The 22,420-nt window shown below is 40.4% G+C and overlaps 1 protein-coding gene across 2 annotated transcripts in view; it reads right to left on the bottom strand.

Annotated features, from left to right (window-relative positions):
- Positions 1-2,767: 2,767 nt before the first annotated feature.
- Positions 2,768-22,420, bottom strand: part of CRIP2 (cysteine rich protein 2) — a 161,750-nt gene continuing 142,097 nt past the window's right edge. The window contains exon 8 of one of the 2 annotated variants that reach the window (XM_087932051.1): positions 2,768-3,016. In XM_087932051.1, coding sequence (XP_087788177.1) covers positions 2,829-3,016 — 188 coding nt within the window. In that variant the 3' untranslated portion in view covers positions 2,768-2,828. Of the gene's footprint in view, positions 3,017-20,975; positions 22,164-22,420 lie in introns of those variants that run through there. The other variant, XM_026718744.2, reaches the window with a different exon arrangement.

Raw genomic sequence — 22,420 nt, 5'->3', positions numbered from 1 at the left:
ACATGGATCTGACAGGCGGGATTCAAATTTCTTAACCGGTTCTGTGGGTGTGGCCTAATTTGTGGATGTGGCTTGGTGGTCATGTTGGTCATGCTGGGCATGGCTTGTATGTAAATATTATAAATATTTATGTAAATATTGAATTTTTTATTTAAAAAAGAGCAACTTTTACCCAAAATCAGGCAAAGCAGATTAAGGCAGATTAAGTTGCTCACAGAATCACAGATTCACTCAGAGATCTATCTGCCATCGGCTACCTGAGTCTGCACTGAATAATAGAAGCTTCAGTCCTAAGGAAGGTTCGGCTCTGCTTAAAAGATTAGCTAGAAAAAAATATCCAACGATTTCTTCTTTCTAGCTAATCTAAATCTTTGGGCACAGCAGAACAGCTATTGGTGGGGGGGGGAGAGAGGAAGGAAAAATAGCAATTTAGCAGGCAAGTTTGCCAGTTAAGGAGTGAGTGGGTGGGGAGAGTTCCCGGGGCCAAGTGGGTGGCACAGCCTGGATTAATTGCTTTGGGGGGGTGCTCTGGGGGTGACATTTCTCTGCGGACCACCAAATTTTTCTCACAGACCACTAGTGGGCTGCAGCTCACCAGTTGGCGACCACTGCTCTAGGAAATATTTTCAGGAGAAGGAGATTCCACCACTTTCTGAAGTGCTGAACTGCTCTTATTATTTTTTCTAATATAAAGTAAAAAATCTGTTTTCTTGTATTTTATGTAATGCTTCCTGATCGATTGATTGATTGATTGATTGATTAATTGGCTGTTTCAACCTGCCAACTCTGGATACAATTGTACAATATATAACTAGGATTTAAAACAATACAAATCAATATAAAAAGGGGCTGGGGGGAAGAGAAAGAAGGAGGGAAAGAGAGGGGGAGGGAGAGGGGAGGGAGGGGCAGAGAGAGAGAGAGAATCCAAGTCAATGTAAGACTTCAGAAACAAAGCAAATTGTTAAGGGCTTCTTGAACAAAAGTCACAGCAGGAAGATGCAGAGGAAACTCTAGAGGAAGAAAGAAAGGAGACTCAGCCCAGAAAAGGCAGCCAAGGGAACTGCCCAAGCAAGAAAAGAAACCCTTCTAGCTAGAGGAAAAAAATGACAAAATGGGTGCAAACTAGAATGTGCAGTGAAAAGTTGGGGTTAGAAAAAGGCTGAATGAGAGAAAGGAAAGAAATGCTGCTAAGGAGAAGATCATCTTGCTTTGACTATTGTAGACAAAATTCTGATAAACTAAAGCTGCCTAAAGTCAAGTCTGTGTAGCCTCAAGGTTCCCTTCTGTTGTCCTCTCTGCCACCAAATCAGAAGTCTTCCAGTCCTAGTCTTGAATAGAAATATTAGAAAAAATGGACAAATAAAGGGAATGAAAATAAAAAATGAAGAGTATAAATTACAAGCACTTGCAGATGATTTGGTTTTTATATTGGAAGAACCATTGGAAACAGGCCCAAAGTTGATTGGAGGAGTTTGGCGAAGTAGCAGGACTGAAAATAAACAAACAAAAATTCTGGTGAAAAATATGACAGAAAAACAAAAGAAAAGACTAATGGACAAATTAAATATTCAAATTACAAAAAAGTGAAATACTTAGGGATACAAATGACAGCTAGATGTGGAACACTTAAAGCAAATAACTATGACAGATTATTACAACAGATTGTGATAGATCTAGAAAAATTGAAAAATCTACAACTATCCTTAATAGGTATAATAGCGACAATTAAAATGAACATACTGCCAAAAATATTGTATCTATTTCAAATGATTCCAACAAGATTGAAAAAAAATATTTTGAAGATTTAATTAAAATGATGATGAAATTTATTTGGCGTGGGGAAAAGGCAAGAATCAAGATAAAATTACTACAGGAAGCAAGGTTGAGAGCGGGTTTTGGATTACCCAGTTGGGAATACTATCAGGCAACAATATTGATGTGGATGAAGGAATGGATTGTATTGAAAAATGCCAGATTACTAACATTAGAAGGACATGATTTACAATTGGGTTGGCATGCATTTTTATGGTACAAAGAAAGTAAGGCACGTGGATATTTTAGGAGACATTATATTAGAGATGCTTTATTAACAGTATGGGAAAAGATAAGAGACTATCATTATTTGAAAATACCAGTCTGGTTATCAACTTTAGAAGCCTTTTCATATTCACAGCGATTTAAAACACATAATTAGATATGATGAAATTTTAAATGAAAAGGGTGAACTCAAAACAAAGCAAGAATTTGATTTACAGGGGATAAATATAAATTGGTACTTGTATTTGCAAATACAAGGTATGAAAAAGACATTAAGATGACTGGGTTTTATAAGGAATTGACAGAATTAGATAAAATCCTAACAGGCACTGATGAGTTGATTAAAAAACTATATGGTTATCTATTAGGAGTGAAGTTAGAGGATGAACAAATAAAAGAAACAATGATTGAGTGGGGGAAAAACTTTGGATATGGAATAGATCTTGATATGGTCTAGAAATTATAAATTAGTTATGTCAACGGCCTAGAAAGAGAATTTGTATAAGATGTTTTACAGGTGGCAGCTATCCCCAATGAGAATTACTAAGATGTTTGAAGATAAGTCGGCAATGTGTTGGAAATGCCAGAAGTTACCAGGATCATATTACCACATGTGGTGGACATGCAGAGACTAAAAAGTACTGGGCTAAAATACACATGTGGCTGGAGAAGATGATAAAACAACCTATAGACTTAAAACCAGAGACATTTTTATTGGGAATTTTGCCCGAGGGTTATAACAAAGAAATAATGTATTTGATTCCATTCAGTCAGGTACTGAAATCGCCCTCTCAACCACTGAGAGTCTCAGTTACTGGCAACCTCATACTCTGACGAACTGCCTCCATCACGTGGTGCTGGCAGGGAAGGGTCAGTTGGCGGAGTGGACAGGCTGGCTTTTCCCGAATCAGAAGGGAGCGATGGAACACCAGATGAACCCGTAGCGATCTAGGCAACTTCAGACGATAGGGAGTTAGCCCTATAAAAGAAAGAGAGTACAAGATAAAAGGATAATATACATGTTACACATCCTACAATATTTTAAGGTTTGTCAGGATATTTATCATGAAATGCCTGTACGAGCCAAGGGGCTTGAACATCCCTCTCATTCACCATTCCGATTGGGAAGGAGGAAAGTGTTTCCAGATGACTAAATACTGGAAATACACAAAGACAAATATGAAATTGAGTTTGTGTCTGTATGGAGAAGTGATAACCCGGGACCATGCTATTCTCAAAAAGAGGTGTTTTATTTGTATTATGTTTTGTGAAAACACAAATAAAATTTCTTTAAAAATAAATAAATAAATAAATACTGGAGTTGATTTCTTTGTCTCCTAGAATCCAAAATTTCCTTAATTTCAAAATGTTGTTCACCCTCAATCAGAAGAACAACGGGGGGGATCGACCTGAGGTGGTCTCAGGTCGGAGGTATGTTCAGGTTTCAACAAACTAACTTGAAAGACAGGATGAATCCTTCTAAGGGTTTTAGGTAATTGCAGTTGGACTGCCACGGGATTCACAATTCGTTCAATTGGAAAAGGTGCAACATATTTAGGCCCCAACCTTTTAGACTTCTGTGTGGTTTGCAAATATCTAGTGGACAAGAAAACCTTGTCCCCTACTTGATATTGTTTTTGTGGAGCTCTCTTTTTATCTGCAAATTTCTTATTAGCTCGATGAGCATCAGCCAGGTAAGCTGGAGTTGGGTTATCCATTCACTCAATGACTGAACGTTGGGTTTCTCATGTGGAAGCTCGGGTATGGGTACAAAGTCTTGTCCCGAAGCAACTTTAAATGGGGTAAAACCAGTGCTACTATGAACCAAATTATTATATGCCACCTCAGCAAATGGCAATAAGTCCGACCAATCATCTTGTTGATAATTAATATAGCATCTAAGATATTGTTCCAATATCGAGTTAGTTCTCTCACAAGCCCCATTGGTTTGTGGGTGATAAGCGGAGCTTAAGCCCTGCGCAGAGCCCAACAACTTCAGGACTTGTGGCGTTTCCGTCGAAGATGGATCAGAGACAGCGATCATGCACAGCTTTGATCCATGTTTACCTTGTTGGAAGGTTCCCTGGAACCATCTGACCCACCTCGGGGGGGGGGAAGAGGGGGAGACCGCCAGCTGGATCGAGGGGAGCTGCATCTGTCAATTGTGATTGTGATAAATTTCCTGGGACTGTTGGGTGCCGATTGTGATAAAGAGACAGAAGGATTAATAAGGGAAATAAAGACAAAAGGAGACTTTTGGCAAAGGTCGCAACAAAAGGTTTTGAATTTTAATAACTCAACTGATTAACAAAAAAAATGGAAGAAATACATAAAGACTTTAAGTCGGAATTGCAAATTGTGAGAGGAATGCTGAAAGAAAGAAGGGAATTATTGGACATACTGACAAAAAAAAATAATGGCGATTGTTGTGATTGGAAGGATCGGTCCTGTTGGGAGTTTTGAATCTGATGACTGTTAGATCGTGGATTGACGTCAGAACCAGGAAACGTTAATCTGAAGGACAAGCCAGTTAATTAGCACGTTGCCTTAATGGGTATAAAAGGACACAGCTGAGCTGGTGCCTTTCGCCAGGAACAAAATGACTATTTTGAATGAGGACGTTACTGCAAAGAGCTCTCTGTTTGTTTGAATTTTGAAGGGGAGTCCTAACAGTTTCTGCCAGCTGTTATCTTGTTATTTCCTTCAGTTTGATTTGATTGTGAAACGGCTGCTTTGTGTTTGTTCGTTTGAATTTCCAAGAGGAGACATAACAGGCGATGCAGTCCGTACAAGAACAAAGAAATTTCACAGAGGAGGAGTTAAAGGAAGAGGAAAGTGACTCAGATGAACATGGAGAACAAGAGATATTGCCAAAAGACATTAAAGGAACTAAAACTATGACACTGATGATAGAGTTAATAAAGAAAAGAGAAAACACTCCCAGGATTAAACAACAGAAGAAGAAATTCTACAAGAAGAAACTTCAAAAAAGAGAACAGGAAAGGGTGGGGGAGAAGATGGGTGACTGGCACATGGAAATAAAAAGGAAAGATGGGGAAAATTTAGAAAAGGGAAAGCTAGCTAAAACCAAGAGAAATGACAAGGACGAGAGATTTAGAGATAAGGGTTAGATATGATATAAAAGGGGGATGCCACATGGGAATGTATTTGGGTATTTTTATTAGGAATTTAAAATGGGGAGATTTGAAACTCAAAATGTATTTGGAATTACCCTGAGTATTATATAACTATATGAGAAAAGTGAAGATATATATATATGTGTGTGTGTGTGTGTGTGTATGTGTATATATATATACACATACATACACACACACACAAAATGAAATTATAATTGACTAAACAAAGGATACGAGAAAATAAAAAATATGGATCATATTGGAACTTTATAATGAGAATATTATATTACAATTAAAAGTAGGGGAATGAAACTTTATTTAAATTATAGGGGTAAAATTTGGCTATGTGGAAATAAAGCAAAAATATGAAATGGTGATATGAATAGTGTTGGAATAAATATAAGATATTGAGAAATATACCATGTGGATCCTAAATCCATTAATTTTATTTTATTTTTATTTTTTGTGTTTATTATATGTTGGTCTTGAGTTAATGAAGATAATGTATAAGGCAAAATAAAATAGGTGGTAAGCTGAAAATGGAAATAATAGGGGATAAAGAATTGGAAATATGTGAGGAAATGATTTTGATATTGAATTAATGAATTGAAATATGAAATGAAAATTTATTTGAAGATTAGTGGAGTGGATAATAATTTGATGTGATATTAAATAAGAAAGTTGGAAATGTAAGTATGACTATGTATAAATATTGTAATCTGGAATCACGTTGCTCATGTGAAGAGATGTGTAAAATATAAAAATAAAAATCTTTTTTAATTTAAAAAAAAAAGGAACTCCTTCCAAAAGTTCGAGGTGAATTCGGAGACCCCTATCCGAAATTATCCATTCAGGAACACCATGCAATCTATAGACATGTAAAATAAACAGTTTAGCTAAAGTTTTTGCAGATGGGATTTTTGCACAAGGTATGAAATGTACCTGTTTGGAAAACAAATCAATTACCACCCAAATAACTATTTCCCCCCCTTTCAGGCAATTCCACTATAAAATGCATAGAAATTTATTTCCATGGAGCAGTCTGTCTGGCTACATATTGTAGTAGGCCAGCTGGCTTACTAGGCAGCTGTTTGGCTGAGGCACAGATAGGACAATTAGCCACATAAGTTTCAATGTCCTTTTTTAAAGTAGGCCACCAAAATTGCCTTTTAACCAAATGTAGGGCTTTTACGAACCCAAAATGTCCAGCAGTTTTGGAATCATGAGCTTGTTGTAATACTGGGTTTCTCAACTTTCCTGGCACGTATAATTTAGCCCCCACCATGCCAATCCATCTTTAACCATATAGTTATTTGATTGAGCGAGGAACCAATCATCAAGTTTCAGAGCTTCTTTTAACGGTGCAGATAAATCATTTGATAAATCAACTTCCTTTTTTTTCTGGGCTCTAGTAAGCATTGGAGCCCCCAACTGTCTATTGGGACAATAGGGCAGATTATTTCCGGACAGGCACTATTATATTGAGGCAGCCTAGACAGTACATCCGCTATGAAGTTCTTCCCTCCTGGAATGCACTTCAATGTAAAATTAAAGCGCTTGAAGTATTGCGCCCAGTGAAGTTGCTTAGGCAACAGTTTTCGAGGTGTTTTTAGAGTCTCTAAATTCTTATGATCCGTCCACACCTCAAAGGGGTGTTTTGCCCCCACTAGAAAATGCCTCCAGGTTAATAGAGCCCAACGAACTGCAAAAGCTTCTCTTTCCCAAATGGCCCATCTTCTTTCTGCCTCAGTTAGTTTACAGGAGATGTATGCACATGGTTGCAGATTCCCCATTTCATTTGCTTGTAGTAGCACCGCCCCCACCGCTACATCACTTGCATTGGCTTGGATTACAAAAGAGGCATCCATGTCTGGGTGCTTGACAGCAGGCTCAGCTGCAAAAAGTCATTTCAGCTTCTCAAAAGCAGCTTGACACTCCATGGACTACTCTAGCGGTCGACTGGGCTTCAGTTTCATTTCCCTTGGTTTTTAGGAGATTTGTAATAGGCAGTGCAATCTTTGCAAAAGCCGGGATAAACTGATGGTAAAAATGAGCAAATCCCAGGAAACTTTGCAATTGCTTTCTGGTGTGGGGAGGGGCCCGTTCCAAGATGGCATGAACTTTCCCCGGATCCATTTTTATGCCGTCATGTGATATGCGGTAGCCCAAATAGTCAATTTTTTCTTGGTGGAACTCACACTTGGATAACTTCACATACAGTTCAGCAGCTTGAAGTTTTTTCAAAACTGATCGCACTAATTTCACATGTTCATTGAGAGTCTCGGTGTAGATAAGAATATCATCAAGATAAACCAGTACCCCTTTGTATAAATGTTCATGCAAAACCTCATTTATCTTTTGCATGAATACAGCAGAGGGCCCCTGTAGACCAAATGGGAGAATGTTGAATTGGAAACATTCCATTGGGCAATTAAAGCAGTTTTCCATTCATCTCCCTCCTTGATTCAAACTTCGTATAAGCTTCTCTCAAATCAAGTTTCATAAAAAATTTCTCTGGCTAGGTGGGCCAACATGTCCTTCATCAAGGTGAGTGGGTACACGTTCTCCACCAAAATAGCATTTAAATTTATATAGTCAACACACACATGAAGCGAGCTATCTTCTCACAGAACAATACTGGGGCTGCTACCCGAGGCCTAGCAGGTTGGATAAAACCTGGTTCAAGATTTTTATCGATAAATGACCGCAGCTCCTCTAGTTCTTGTGGTGTCATCGAGTACAGTTTAGGTTTTGGGAGTTTTACTCCTGGTAAAATTTCAATACTGCAATCTGTTGGGCGATGTGGGGGAGCTCGTCTGATGCCTTTTCACTGAACACCTCAGCTCGGCCTCCCTTGCAGCATCTAGAAGCAGGGAAACTGGTCTTCCAGTAGCTGCCAGATCTTCTTGGTCTCTGGCTGTTTTCAGACCCCCTCGGAAAAAAATATATTAATTCTCTGGGTGGGCTGGTAAACTGAGATTCACAATAATGTCAGCTGGTGCTCCATTCAAAATCCAAGAAAGAAACATTTAGACTCCATTAATTAGAGAAAAGATATTTTTTACTGGAAATCAAGTGGTAGCATCAAAGGAATTCTGAATCTGAGGAATTGAATGCGAAAATCACATATACAAAGTGATGGCAACGTTCCCACCCATAATAGTTCAAATTATCCAATTAAAAGTTGTATGTAATGTCATGTGGGGCATCTTCAGGTGGTGAAGAGGTTGATCTTGGCCTATTTTGATAAAGAGGTACGCTTGCACATAGCATAGGAAGGAAGCATATAAACAAGAAACTCCCCCCCCTCCAACTTATACAGTTTAGTCTCTCAAAACCTCCAGCTCACTTCCCATAACTATTTTATCCCCCCCCCCCCATTACTTATGACAGCTGAAAGATGCAAAGCAAAGGAAAGAAATCTTGAAAGATGACAGCAGCATCACTTGAAACTTTCAAGAAGAGAATGGACTCCCATTTGTCAGAAATGGTGTAGGGTCTCCTGCTTGGGCAGGGGGTTGGATTAGGTACCTTCCAACTCTGATTATCTGTTATCTGACTCAATTCGGCTTGTGGTATTGAATGCTGACTGGTGTGGCTTTCCTTTTGACACATGTCAGTAATGCTTTCTTTGAGTGACTGCATCAATCTAATATTACTCCAATTTCCCAAAATGGAAACAGTTTTAACACTTCAGAACTCCACCCAATCAACTCCCTGAGCTTTAGTAATATAATTTACTTTTTTACAATACACTTTTTTTACAATGGATTGGCTGAAAAAGGAGGGTATTTTATTTGATCATTAAGCAGGCTGCAGAGATCAGCCATGATTTTACTGCCATCTTTCAGTTTTTAGTTGAAAATAGCCATTCCGGCAACATAATTTTCTTTATGTTGCATACATTACCTACTGGGCTCCATGAAATGCTGCTTCTCCGGCAGCTTTGGGCTGGGCAGCAGTTTGTCTTTCCCAGCTGGCTGAACCTCGATCCTCGCCTGACCTTCCCTTCCTGCCACAGCTGGTGGCAGAGAGGAAGAGGAGCCAGGTTGAACCACTGCTGCTCAGCCCTCTCTCCCAGCCTGCATCTCACCCCTGTCTGGACTTTCCTGCTGCAGCTAATAGCAGATGTGGTGGCCTGAGATTGCAAGGTTGCACCACCCAGATTGCCCCTCTCCCACCTGCCCTCCCACCCAGTCAGGTTGTGGGAGTGCCTGGCCTCCCAGCTGCATCCTGTCCTCTGAAATGGCAACAGCAGTGGCAGGGAACACGGGATCGCCCAGTAGTGGGGAGGGAGAGGGAGAAGAGGGTGGCTGCTAGCAGAGAGGAGAGAGTGTGAGGTTGGTGCTTCTGGAACAAGGGGAGCCAGGATGCTACTGGATCCAATTCACCCGCCTCTCACAGCCACATGTCCTCCAACCAACATGGATGGCAACTACGGCCTCAACATGTTTTGCCAGTGCTTCTGCTAGTATGCTGAGGACATCAGCTTCATTAAGGTGAGGGGGAGGGCAGCTGTGTAGGTCCCAGCCATGCGCTTTTGGTTGCCCACTGCCGCTGGCGGCTGATTCTCCCTTTGTGCCCAGAGTTCCTTGGCAATGCCCATGACATCTCCTGGCTCTAATGGTCATGTGCAGGCTAGGGAAGTAAATCTGAAAATTTGTGTAATGTACAGAAGTTATAGGTAATTTTTGGCAGAAAGTGGACTCTGGGTGTATGAGGTTGAATATGTATAGTTTTAGAAGATCTATGTGTGTGTGCGCGTGTACATACACATACAGTATATATAGCACCTAATGTATCTTTTTGTGTGCTTATACTATGTATCTACACAAAAAGGGACTCTGTCTTCCTGCTTTGCCCAAAGTCTGAGAGCTCTCTGCATATGTCCAGAGGCAGTCTTCACACTTTACCCAAAGCCCAGGAGCACTCTGAATATGCCCAGAGGCACTCTTCCTGCTTTGTCTGACAGCACTCTATGTATTCCCAGAGATGCAATTTCCTCTTTGCCCAAAGCTGAGAGCACTAAAAATCTGAGACAGTGCTTCTATGGGAGGGGAATTCTGGAGTGTTTCTATGGCAACAGCCCCACCCCACTGCAAGTTGCTCCTTGGAATTGCAAAAGCTTGGTGACCCCTGCCTCTGGGCATATGCAGAGCATTTCCAAGCTTTGGGCAAAGCAGGAAGAGTACCTCCAGGCATATACAGAGTGTTCCTAGGCTTCAGGCAAACCAAGAAGAGTACTTCTGGGCATGTGCAAGGTGCTCTCAGGCTTTGAGCGAAGCTGTGCTCTGGCACCATATTGCACCATATTGCCTTCACTGGATACTTTTCAAAAGCACCCCCAAATGAAGTACTTGTGTCAAGCCCAAAATTGACGTGTGTAGCCATTTTTGTTAGGCTTAATATATATTCTTTTTCTTACTTTCTCTGTGGCAGTCATGGGGGAAGGGTTTCGGGCTCGACACATTCCTAAGTGGGGAAGAGTGGAGATAAAGAGAGTGTTTTGGCTAGGTGGTCTTTCTTCCTGTGGGAAACAGCTGTCTGGGCATAGACTCCTTGAGGTGGAGATTTATGACATCAAGCAATGTTGAACTATTGGAGAATGTGACTTTGGGGGGTGTTTCTAACTTATAGTATTGTGGGGTAATTCTGGGTTGAGTCAGATCCAGAATTACCATGGACTTTGCCAATTTGATGCTTTCCTAAATAAAATAAATCTTTTTGAAGATGGACTTTGTTCTTTTATTTTTAAATGGATTTAATCACTTGGAAAGCTGACATTATTCTGGATCTCACAAAAACCATAATCCCAACATATCGTTCACCTCCAAGAGTGGAACATAGAGGGATGAGTAGGAGGGGGAGTCCACCAAGAATCCACTGAGGAACGAGCCCTCTCCCCACCTCGTTTACCTCCAGCTGACCAAATCCCTTCGGGATGGGCTTTTTAGCCAGGCAGAGGATGGATTTGGGAACAAGCTCAAATGAGGCCAGCCTAGGCTGCAGCACCACCTCCCCCACCTCCCCCGCCACAACTGCATGCAAACTCCCCAACACCTTTTAAAACCATGTTTGATGGGACTGCAAGTAAATTTGCATTTTTCCTGAATAGAATATGGTCTTACATCGAGATACATGGAAATGAATTCCATGATGAGGCAGAACTAGTCCAATTCCCTGGAGATAATTTAGAGGAAGAGGCATCTGAATGGTTCACCCAGCTCAATGATGAAGAAGCCCCTGAACTAAATAATGTGGATTACTTCCTAAGAGAGCTCCATTCACATTTTGAGGATTTTTCCCAAGCACAAGAAGCAGTAGCTGAAATAAAAAGCATCAGACAGAAGAATAGACCTGCTTCAGTTCAGACGCCTGGCCACTAATCTCAGGCATTGGTCTCAAAGATTACTTGTGCACTATTTCCAAGCAAGCATGGATGAGAAGTTGTTAAAAATCTGCCTGTGCCATGGGTTGCCTGAAGATAGAATCTATGAATGGTACAGGATGGCCATAAGAATGGACAACGCGCTCAGACAGCACAGGAAGAGCAATGCTGAGAGACAACCAAAAAGGCAATTCACACGACACTTATTTCCATGCCAAGGAGAAGGATGTCAAACAGCAGCCCCCCCAACCTCCATGAAATGTTTCTGTTCTGGTTAGCAAGGGCATCAAGCATCAGAATGCATAGCACCAGCCCCAGTACCTCAAGGGAGAGCACCCGCTCCCCCTAAATGGAAAAAGGCACCTAGAAAACTTCCTGAAAAAAGCAAATTTGTGTGTCAAGTCATCGAGTCCCCAACCCCCAACGAACAACAGGGGAGGGAACTGTGGCAGCAGGAGTACCCATCGTGCAAGATGCAGACAGTGAAGAAAATGACCAGATGGTAAGTGGAGCCAATCTACCTTTTAAAATTGAAGGAACATCAACTGTTACACGCACGGGCTTAGAAGGGCCCATAGACATCATTGACACTGGTAGTTTGCGGTGCCTTATCAGTCCTGAGATTGTGCATAGGCTAGGTATAGAAACAAAAACATTAACTACCCCATTCAATTCCAACAAGTAGATGAGTCCATGATAGGGGGAAGTCCAGCTATGCAAATCACCGAAAAAGTAAAACTAATCATAGGAGAACACTGGGAAATAATCCAGTTCATAGTAGTCCCAAAGATGAGCCAATCAGCAATCCTGGGTCTTGCCTGGCTAGACAAATGTCACCCAAATATAAGCTGGGAGGGTGACTATAGGAAAATCAAATTAACACTCGGTCCTGAGCCACCTCCTGAACAAGATAACAGCCAAATTGTCGGCCCAGAATTACAGAAAAGCCAGAATGATAAAACAGTATCATTGGCTGATCAACTCACAGGGATTCCCCAAATCCCAATCCAGAACTGTGATTTGGTTGGGAGACACCAGGTGATACTAGAATTGTAGGCTTGACAGAGAAGTCTTCTGGAAGTCTTGGCAGGGCAACACATTTGATTTTCTTTTCCCTAGCACTGTTTGCATTTTCCAACAGCAGGCAGTGTAAAAATGGGTTTACACCACTTCAGTGTAGGACAACATCCAGTGCTTTTTCTTTGTAGGAAAGTGTGGATTCTAGCAGGATTTTCTTTGTCACAGGAGGGGAAGGGGGAACACCATGCCCCTGCCCCTTTCTGAGGCTTGGTGGGTTTGAGAACACCACCTGCATTTATCAAGACTGTAATAATTTGTATTTACAGATTAATAGAGTTGGAAGGGACCTTGTACATCATCTAGTCCAACCCCCTGCCTAAGCAGGAGACCCTACACCATTTCTGACAAATGGCAGTCCAATCTCTTCTTGAAAGTCTCCAGTGATGAAGCTCAGAGAGTTGATTGGGTGGCGTTCTGAAGTGTTAAAACAGTTTCCGTTTTGGGAAATTGGAGTAATATTAGATTGATGCAGTCACTCAACATAAAGAAAGCATTACTGACATGTGTCAAAAGGAAACCCCCGCTAGTCAGCATTCAATAACACAAGTGGAATTGAGTCAGATAACAGATAATCAGAGTTGTAAGGGACCTTGTAGGTTCCTCTAGTCCAACCCCCTGCCCAAGCAGGAGACCCTACACCATTTCTGACAGATGGGAGACCAATCTCTTCTTGAAAGTTTCAAGTGATGGCGCTCCCACAACTTCTGAGGGCAAGCTGTTCCATTGGTTGACTATTCTCACTGTCAGAAAGTTTCTCCTTATTTCCAGGTTAAATCTCTCCTTGTTCAGTTTCCATCCATTATTCCTTGTCTGGCCTACAGGTGCTTTAGAAAGTAGCAGCCCCTCAAATATTGGAACATTGCTATCATGTCTCCCCTGGTCCTCTTCACTAGACTAGCCATGCCCAGTTTCTGCAACCGTTCTTTATTTATTTTAGTCTCCAGTGCCCTAATCATCCTGGTTGCTTTTCTCTAGAGTCTCAACATCTTTTTTATGGTGTGGTGACCAAAACTGGATGCAATACTCTAGGCGTGGTCTTACTAAGGCTTTACAGAGTGGTATGACCTTGATTGTATCCCTCTGTTAATGCAACTTAGGATTGCATTGGCTTTTTTGGCTGCCAGCGCACACTCCTGGTTCATATTTAGCTGGTTATCCACTAAGAGTTCAAGATCCCTCTCACAGTTACTGCTATTAAGCCTGGTTTCACCCAGTCTATATGTGTACTTTTGGTTTTTCTTGCCTAAGATTAGGACTACTTTTCTCTACATTTTGTTAGCTAGGTCCCAGTGTTCAAGTCTGTCAAGATCCGGACTTCCAGCTGGACTTGCGTCGCCTTCAGAAGCAAGGACTGCAAGTTCCGCAACCCCTTTCTGAGCTCACCTCGTCAGAGGGCCCCAATCAAGGCTATAGCTACCCTGGAAGGGTGGTGAAGTAAAGGGGGACCACCTGCCAGGTAGAGGAGAGCTGCACCTCTCCTATAAGGAATATATGACATGGAAAGCCCCTCATCTGAAGATGAGCTGCAGCAGCAACCAAAATGGCTGCCATGAAGATGGAGACAGTCAGAATATCCAAGACTGCAGGAGCGAAGAGACAGTGAATAGTGTGCAAACTGGGTGAGAATATTTTTGAACCTTTAAGTACAACCCTGATAAAGATATCCAAAACAGAGGACTCATAAGGATTTTAAAACTGGCAGTGAACCTAACATTGGAGCAGAATCTTTAAAATAAAAACCTAATTTTATGAACTGAAAAATGGAAGTAAAGGATTTCCTAAAAAATAACTGAAAATTGGATTTTATGATTAGACAGATTGTGGCTTTGGATAGGCATTGTTAAATTGCAGTAATCTATTTATAAAAAAGGAATATATATCTATTTTCTTGAAATATTGGTAAAGTTTGTTGAGAACAGTAAAAAGAAAAGTGGAAATTGATTAAAGGGTGCCACTTGCTGTTAAAAGAAGATATTACAGATCCCTAAATTTTTGACAAGGAGAATTGAGAGCAAGGGGAAAAAAGGGAATTGAATTATTAAAAGACCCTGAAAAGCTACAATATAAAATTTAATTTAATTTATGAAGGTTTCACCCTTGGACTATTTAAAAGAATAAATGGACTAATATTGGGATATAAAGACTCCTGGGCATTGGAAATTTAGTCTGAAAAGTCACTTTGGAATGAATAAAAGACTATTGGACAATTTGGACAGAAAGAAATAGAATAAATAAAAACAAAGATAAGCAGAATTTATAAAGAAATTGTGGTGGAACTTCAGGAGATAAAAGACATGATAAAAGACATGAATAGAAGATTTGAGGACATTTTGAATAAAATACAGAACATGGCAGAAGATATGGAAATAGAGATGCAAATAATAGAAAGAAAACGAGATACAGGAAGAGGAGGAGCCATTTGGAAGAACAACTAGAAAAATAGAACAAATAGAACAACAAATAGAAGTGATAAAAAGAAAATAACATTAAAAATGACAATGATTGATGTAATAAACCAAGGGGAGAGTATTTTAAGGGAGATGCCAAAGGGAGTGGAATTTCAAGGAGAATTTCTTGGGAGAAAGACGGGGTAAGAGTAGATAATTTGAAAATGAGACAATGGAACGTAACAGAAAAGGAAGGAATGACTAAGGAATGGTCAAAAAATGTTAGATAAAGATAAAGAGGAACATGGGAGACAAGCTAGGAAGCGATCAGTTAAAGCTTTAAATGAGAGTGAGAGACAATGGTTAAAAGGGAAAAAAGATTATGATTTCACATAAATGCATATAAATGCACATAAAATCTAAGGATTTTTAATTAACTGTAATAAACATGAAAATTGATATTTTATTGCAGAAAAAGAAATGATATGTGGAATCTGATGGACATAAAAATAATGTAAAATATAGCATAAGATAAAAATAACTATGGTATTAGAATTGTATAATTTGTTAAACGTAAATAAGATGAATATTTTGTTTGTACTAAAATGTGATTAGAAAGGGATTAATTTAATAAAATATGTGTATTATGTTAATTTACAATGGCTAATGGGGAAAAAGATTATGATTCCACATAAGTATGTGAATATGGTGAAATATAGCATAAGATAAAAGTAATTATATTATTATTAGAATTGCATAATTTGTGAAACATAAATAATATGAATATTATTTTGTTTGTATTAAAATGTGACTAGAAAGGGATTTTGCGTTAAATATAATAGCACAATCAAGAATTAAAAAGGGGATAAATAATGGAAAATATAGATTAATATGAATTTATGAAAGAATATTAGAATTCTATACTTCGTTAAACATTGCAAATATGACTATTAATATAGTATCTGTTATAAAAGAAGTGATGTTAAGAATATAGAGATTGACACAAAAATAACATATGGTAATATTGAATAATTAAGATTGATAATTTAATATCATAAGTGACCTACTGGCAAATTATATAAGAATCTCAACAGTATTAAGTATGAAATTATTGTCATGTTTGTTTTAAAATGTAAAACACTCTGGAACCACACGGTTCACACAATGATGATTGTTGAAGCAAAAAAAATAAAAAAAAATATTTATAAAAAAAGTCTGTCAAGATCCATCTAGAGTTTATTTTCTAGGGTGTTAGCTATTATAGAATTGCTCAATTCAAATGGTATGTTATTGTTATTTAAACTTAAAGGAGAATGCACTCTTTTCAAATAACAAAAACAATAGTTTTATCTGTTCTATTGTTTCAATAGTTTTTATTAAGTTATAAGGTATAAAATACAAAATACAAAAGCAAATAAGAGGACAATGAGGGGGAAGGGAAAAGGGGAAAGAAAAGTGAGGAGGGATAGGGGAAGAAAAAGAAATATTGACTTCCAATTCTGTTACAGTAGAATAAGACATTAACAAATCACTACTCATCAGCTTCTGCAACCAATCTTACATAGTAGAAATCAAAGTGTCCTTCCAGTTTTGCTCATACAGTAGTCTTCCTGCTGTCAACACATATAGTAACAAAGTCTCAAATTTTTTCTCTAGTTCTTTTTCCATTAGACCCAAGAGGAAAAGTTCTGGTTTCATTTTTATCTCCATTTGCAGGATTTTCTGCAGTGGTGGGATTCAAATAATCAACTACTGGTACACCCAGGGTCACATTAGCCCTTGTGGGAGGTGTGGCCCATCCCCATCCCCATCCTCCAGCTCTGCTGCACATGTAGGATGAGCCTCCCGCAATGGCCAACCTGACCCTGGGCAAACCGGTTATTAAATTACCCGTCCCCCCATCAAAGTGCATCCTGGGTGCTGCACTGCAATGGAGAAAAGGGAAATGGGGTGGACAGCACAAAGGAAGGATGAGGAGCAGGGAAAGAGAGAAAGCGGCCTCCTCCTTCCCTCATGCTGGCTGCTCTGTTGCCCATTTCTCCATTGCAGTGCTGCAGAGATTGCCCTGCCTTGCCCATCAGTGCCTGCACTGGCACCTGGGGGGTCTGTTCTGCGGGGGGCTCTCTTTGATTTATGGGAATAACTTGATTGCGGGAGGCAATAATGGAGATGTCAGTGAGTGCCAAGGGCTGCCTTTCTCAAAGTAGAGATTTGGTGGGAAAATGTGGCAAGATGGGAGTCCTGTGGAGCTTGGGCTCTTCTACTCAGGGTTTTCTGCTTTGAAGAAAAAGCAGCAAAGAAGGGAGCCCCTTTCCTGGATGGGGGAGCCATGAGCTTTTGCCACAAGCAGCTGCAGGCAGCTGGGGAGTAGCCAGGCCCACCAGACCCTTGTCTCCCTGTCTCCCTGTTTCTTGCTTGGGCATACTTACCTCCTTCAAGATGGGCAGCCATGGCTTTTTGTGCCTCTCTCAGGAAGATACCTCCCCACTCCATGTCAAATGCCACCGAGTGAGGTATTCGCACGACACAAACTTTGTTCTGATTCCATCCGTCCCTCCCTTCCTGAACCTGGGCATTGGAGGGGTACCACGGAAAGAGGGCGGGTGCATCAAACCAGAGGCCTTTAGGAAAAGGACACTGTTCAAGAGCCGAAAAGAGATGTGGGTGGGTGCTGCTCTCATGTTTCTTTCTGCCCACCTCCTCTTCATCCTAGGGCACTCAGGGAAGAACAGAGAAGAGAGCAACATGGGTTGCATGGCTTACAAGGGAGGAAAGGGCCCTGATTCCCTTCACAAGGCATAACGGGATGGAATGTAAAGAAGAGGCAGATGGGAGGGGCAAACTGAGTTTACCTAGTGTTGGCTGCTGTTATCTGAGTTCCTGGCATCCTCCCAACTGGTTTGATTTACTGCCGTGTTACTTCACTTCTGGAACTCCTTATCTTGTTCTGCCGGATTTATTACCTTATCTTGCCTTGTTGGATTTATAATTTGAAGTTTTCTTTTATATATATAAAATTATTATTATTGTTGTTTACGTATATAAATATTGAACAACCATCCTGGCGTTTCCTCCGCCATACATGCTAAAATAAAAACACACAAATAACATACATATTATTTATACATTACTAATTTTGTTGCCATTATTTTGATCACAATACATCTTTTAGTTCATTTATAGTGTCACATTTTGGGTCTATTTATCTAGCTCTTTTATGTTCCGACTTCCACCTCTCATTTGCAATCATCTGTAAAATCTATTCCATGTATCGTAATACTCAGTTTCCCCTTTATTTTTTAGTTTTAGAGTTAATATCTAATTCTGAGCAAACCAGTATTTTCTTTATTATCTCTCTTTCTAGAGGTGTATTTTCGCTCTTCCATTGCTGGGCATATACCATTCTCGTTGCTGTCAGGATGTGTAGTATTAAATAAATTGTCCCTGTGATGTAGCTCTCTGTTGTAATTCCTAATAAAAATAATTCTGGCTTGAATTCTAGATGTTGTCCCACCATTTGTTTTAGCCAATTATGAATCTGTCACCAAAATTTCCTTGCATATTTGCATGTTCACCACATATGTGCCTGGTAATTGCTTGCTTCTCCTCCACACTGCTAAGAGAGTCCAGGAATGGGATATGACTCCTCCTACTGATGTCATGGAGCTGAGTCTGTCACTATAAAAACACAGCCTTGGCTGCTCGCCATCTTTTTGACTCAGCTCTTGACTTGGAGCTTTGTATCTGGAGGAGATTGTCTGAGTTCAAAGAATTTAAAGTGTGTTTTGGTTTCTCTTTGCCTTTTTCGGCTGTTTGCTACTGCTCCTGGGGCTCCGGTTTGAAGCTTCAGGAGGGCGGGGACCCACTCTCCCGCAGCATTGAGGCTTCTGCACTGCCTCGTAAAGGGGTTGTGGTTACAGGGAGCGTTCTACAGAGCTCCCACACAGCCTGAAGATCGAAATGTGTTGTCACGCTGCTGCTTATCTCCCCGCTTTCACAACTGACTCCAGAGCTTGTTTTTCGCCACTTTGCAGCTGTTCTAGGGCAGCGCAAGATTGCTCTGGGCTGGTAAGGACCTACTGAGCTGAGGAGGCAGTGAAGCTGTTCCAGTGCTTGCCGCACATGGCGGGTGGCCATTTTGGGAGGCCGGGAGGCCATTTTGTCCCACTGAAGTGATTGTGGATCGGGCCTCACAGCTTTAAAGCTCACAGGCAGTACTAGCAGTGGGGAAGCTCACAGCGCCTCTTGTGCCTGCCCTGTTTGTGTGATGGAGAAGAAAGCTGCACATGCAGTCCCTAAGGGGCCAAAAGAACCTCTCAATTCTCAAGCCCCTGCAAGAAAAAAGAGAAGACAAAAAGGCCATTCTACAAATAGAGAAATGGCTGCTAAACTCAAGGCCAAAGCCCTAGCTCCAAAAAAGACTTCCAAACCAGAGCTTAGGGCTGAGAAGAGAAGACATGCTGCTTTAGAAAAGCAGTTTGAGAAGACGTTGGCACAGATGAGAGATCAGATTCAACAGAACTCCCAGTCTGGGGAGATGCAGGTTTGCCCTGATATTTCTGTGGAGGGTGGGGGGAAGGTTGCCTCCACCTCTGCTAGTCACCTTTTAGCTTGGTCTCCTGAGAAGAGAGCCCAGCCCCACCCTGGTATGTCTGGGGGAGGGGGGGAATTTTATCTAATTTGCTTGTTTATCTTCCAGAGATTCGTTAACTCTGTCAAGAATCTTCGCCTAAAAGATGGCGATCAGCCAAGGCTGATTGCTTTTATAGTCTCAGCTCTATGATGTCAGTAGTCATATCCCATTCCTGGATTCTCTTGCAGCGTAGATAGAAAGGGCGTAATTCTATCAATGCCCAATTTCTAACAATTCGGGGATAAATTCCTAAACATTTTGGCCAGTCTTGCCAGAGGAAGATGCCACCTATAAAACGTTTTATACAAATTCTCTTTATATGATGTGGCCAATGTTAATTTCCTGTCCCCCCTGCAAAGTTTTTGCCATCTATCCAGTTCAATATTGCATCCAAAATTTTTGGCTCATGGTTTTGGCTCATTGGTATATTTTTATCTTACCTTGATCAATTTATCATCAATCCCCACTAATAGTGTATCGAATGTCGTTAGTTCTCTATTAATATCCCACATTTTCACATCCTGTACATATCATGACTGTATTTATAGGTATGACCACCACTCCCAATCCACCCCTTGTTCTTTTAATTCTAGTCTGGCTTTCAATTCCCCTTTTTTGTTTAGTATATCCTTATATGAGACAATTTTCCCCATATTTGTAAGATTTGGGCATACCAGTGCTCCTAATGTGGAACTGGAATTTCTATATAGTTTTCGTGTTTAATTTTGTTCCACACCAGAAGTAATTTGAAGTTTACTCTTTACAACATTTGGACTGAAGTATCTGCAGCCAAATGTTGTTACAAGTTCATGGGTGAGGTTTTTCTCCAGACCAGAGAGTAACAGGGATGTTGGGGGGAAAGTTAGAGCTAATAAAGGAACTCATAATTATTCTCTGGCTGTGTTGCCTTTGTGCCATGCCCCGGGTCATTACATGTGCCCTCCAAATCTTAATTCTTGAATATCTGGCATTAGCTTTTTTGGCTGCATGACACCCCCCCCCCCCAAATGCCTGTCTCCTGCTGCCCTGATTGGCTGCCGGGAGGTGCAGCTTTTTGTCCCCTGCACCAAATTAACAAGATAGAAATGCGCCTCCAGAAATGGGGCTAGGACTGGAGGGCTGGGGAGTGGAGAATTGTCAGGAGAAAGTCTGCTTTGTTTTGGGTATGGTGGATGGCCGAGAGTGAAATGGGCATGACCAAGGGGGTGGTGCCTAATTGTCCCAGACATCTCTGTGAATAAAGGATTTTCTTAAACTTAGGATGAACTACACCCCTTCTCTCCTACAAAGAACAGCTTCAAACACAGTAAACATAAGTTGTAAAACATCTTTATTAATTGCAAAAGGTATGCAGATAAGCATCCTGCACTGGAAAAATTAGTCTGCAGGTTGGGTAATGCAGCTTTTACAATGCAAATATACAATGCTACCTCAGCTCATACTCTTAATTAGTTTCAATTGTGCCTTCTGAACTTAGGACCCAGGGCTGCTAAAAACACTAGAAGAATAGAGCAAAAAAGAACATTACTATCTGGCTATAAATAAATTTCAAGCATATAAATAAGATCAGAACTGGTTCCTTTGCAAATAGCTACAATCCCATCCTATCACATATAAACACACACGCAGTGTCTCTTTCTACTTCTCCCATTTTTGCTGCTTGGTCTTTATAGCAAGTTGCTTGGTTGGTAAGCAATAATATTTTCGATGTATACATGCAAGTGACTGATACATAAATAACTTATATTTCCATATCCAAGTTAGGACCATATAATGTCTGGCATAACATTAGTAGGGTCATAATTTCTGACACATTCCTCAAGAATACAAACTAGTTTCAAAAAACAACTCTTTTGCTTCAGCTAAGTATAGTGGACCCTATGTCAGCTGCTAGGAAGAGTTTGCTGCTGACATCTGCTTCAACAAGGGACAGTGATGAAACTTTATGTAGAAAGGTAATCCATAGCTGGTAAGAACCTTAGCTCTCAATCTAGGAGGCATCATTCTATATTTAATAGCCTTGTTCAAAAATATACCTGATTTTTTTTACCTCCCTGAATAATTGGTTTATTGCTCCAGTTGTTCAGCCACTAATAGTGAATGGTAAGTTGTACCTTTAAAAAATGAACTCCAAAGGCTGGAGGGGACATTGCAAAATTGTGTTCTGTCATATAAAATAATGGCAGCAAAGATATTTGCTCAGAACACACAGAATTGAAGTGAAATCAGAAACTTGGGGGAGAAAGAGCTCTGTCTTTTTAAAAGCACAGCCATTAAAAATTTGAAAAGGAAACAGAATATCATCTCCTGCCTGGGGAGCATATAAAAGAACAGATACAGCTATCTCTTTTAAGCAGGTTTTACTATGTTTACACACAAGATTAATCAGTGCAAATGGGCTGAGCAGGTGGATAGTTGGCTAGAAAAACGCTCTCAAGGTTGGGCTTTTGCTTCAGAATCTTTATCATAGATGTAGCTTCCAACTGCACCTGTATTCACCCCTACAAAAGAAAAAAACACAGAAACAAGTCAGTAGAAGAAGAATTAAGGAAAAAGGCTAAAGGTAAAAGAGGAAGTATAAGTCAGTTTGGGAATTATTTTAATTTATATGACCTTGAAAACCAATAGTGAATTCATTATTGGAAAATGAATGTTTATATATGGCAGTATATGAGTAAAGTATTAGCAGATTCAAAGAACTCGGGGTTTGGGAAATGCTCAGAGGCCACACAGTTTTGACTGAGAGAAAGAGGCAACG

The sequence above is a fragment of the Pseudonaja textilis genome, chromosome 3 (genome assembly GCF_049901715.1).
Source record: "Pseudonaja textilis isolate UNSWEBS1 chromosome 3, rPseTex1.2, whole genome shotgun sequence".
NCBI classification, from domain to species: Eukaryota; Metazoa; Chordata; class Lepidosauria; order Squamata; family Elapidae; genus Pseudonaja; species Pseudonaja textilis.
The sequence above is the reverse complement of the archived record's forward strand: the minus strand, read 5'-3'. Positions and strand labels throughout refer to the sequence as shown.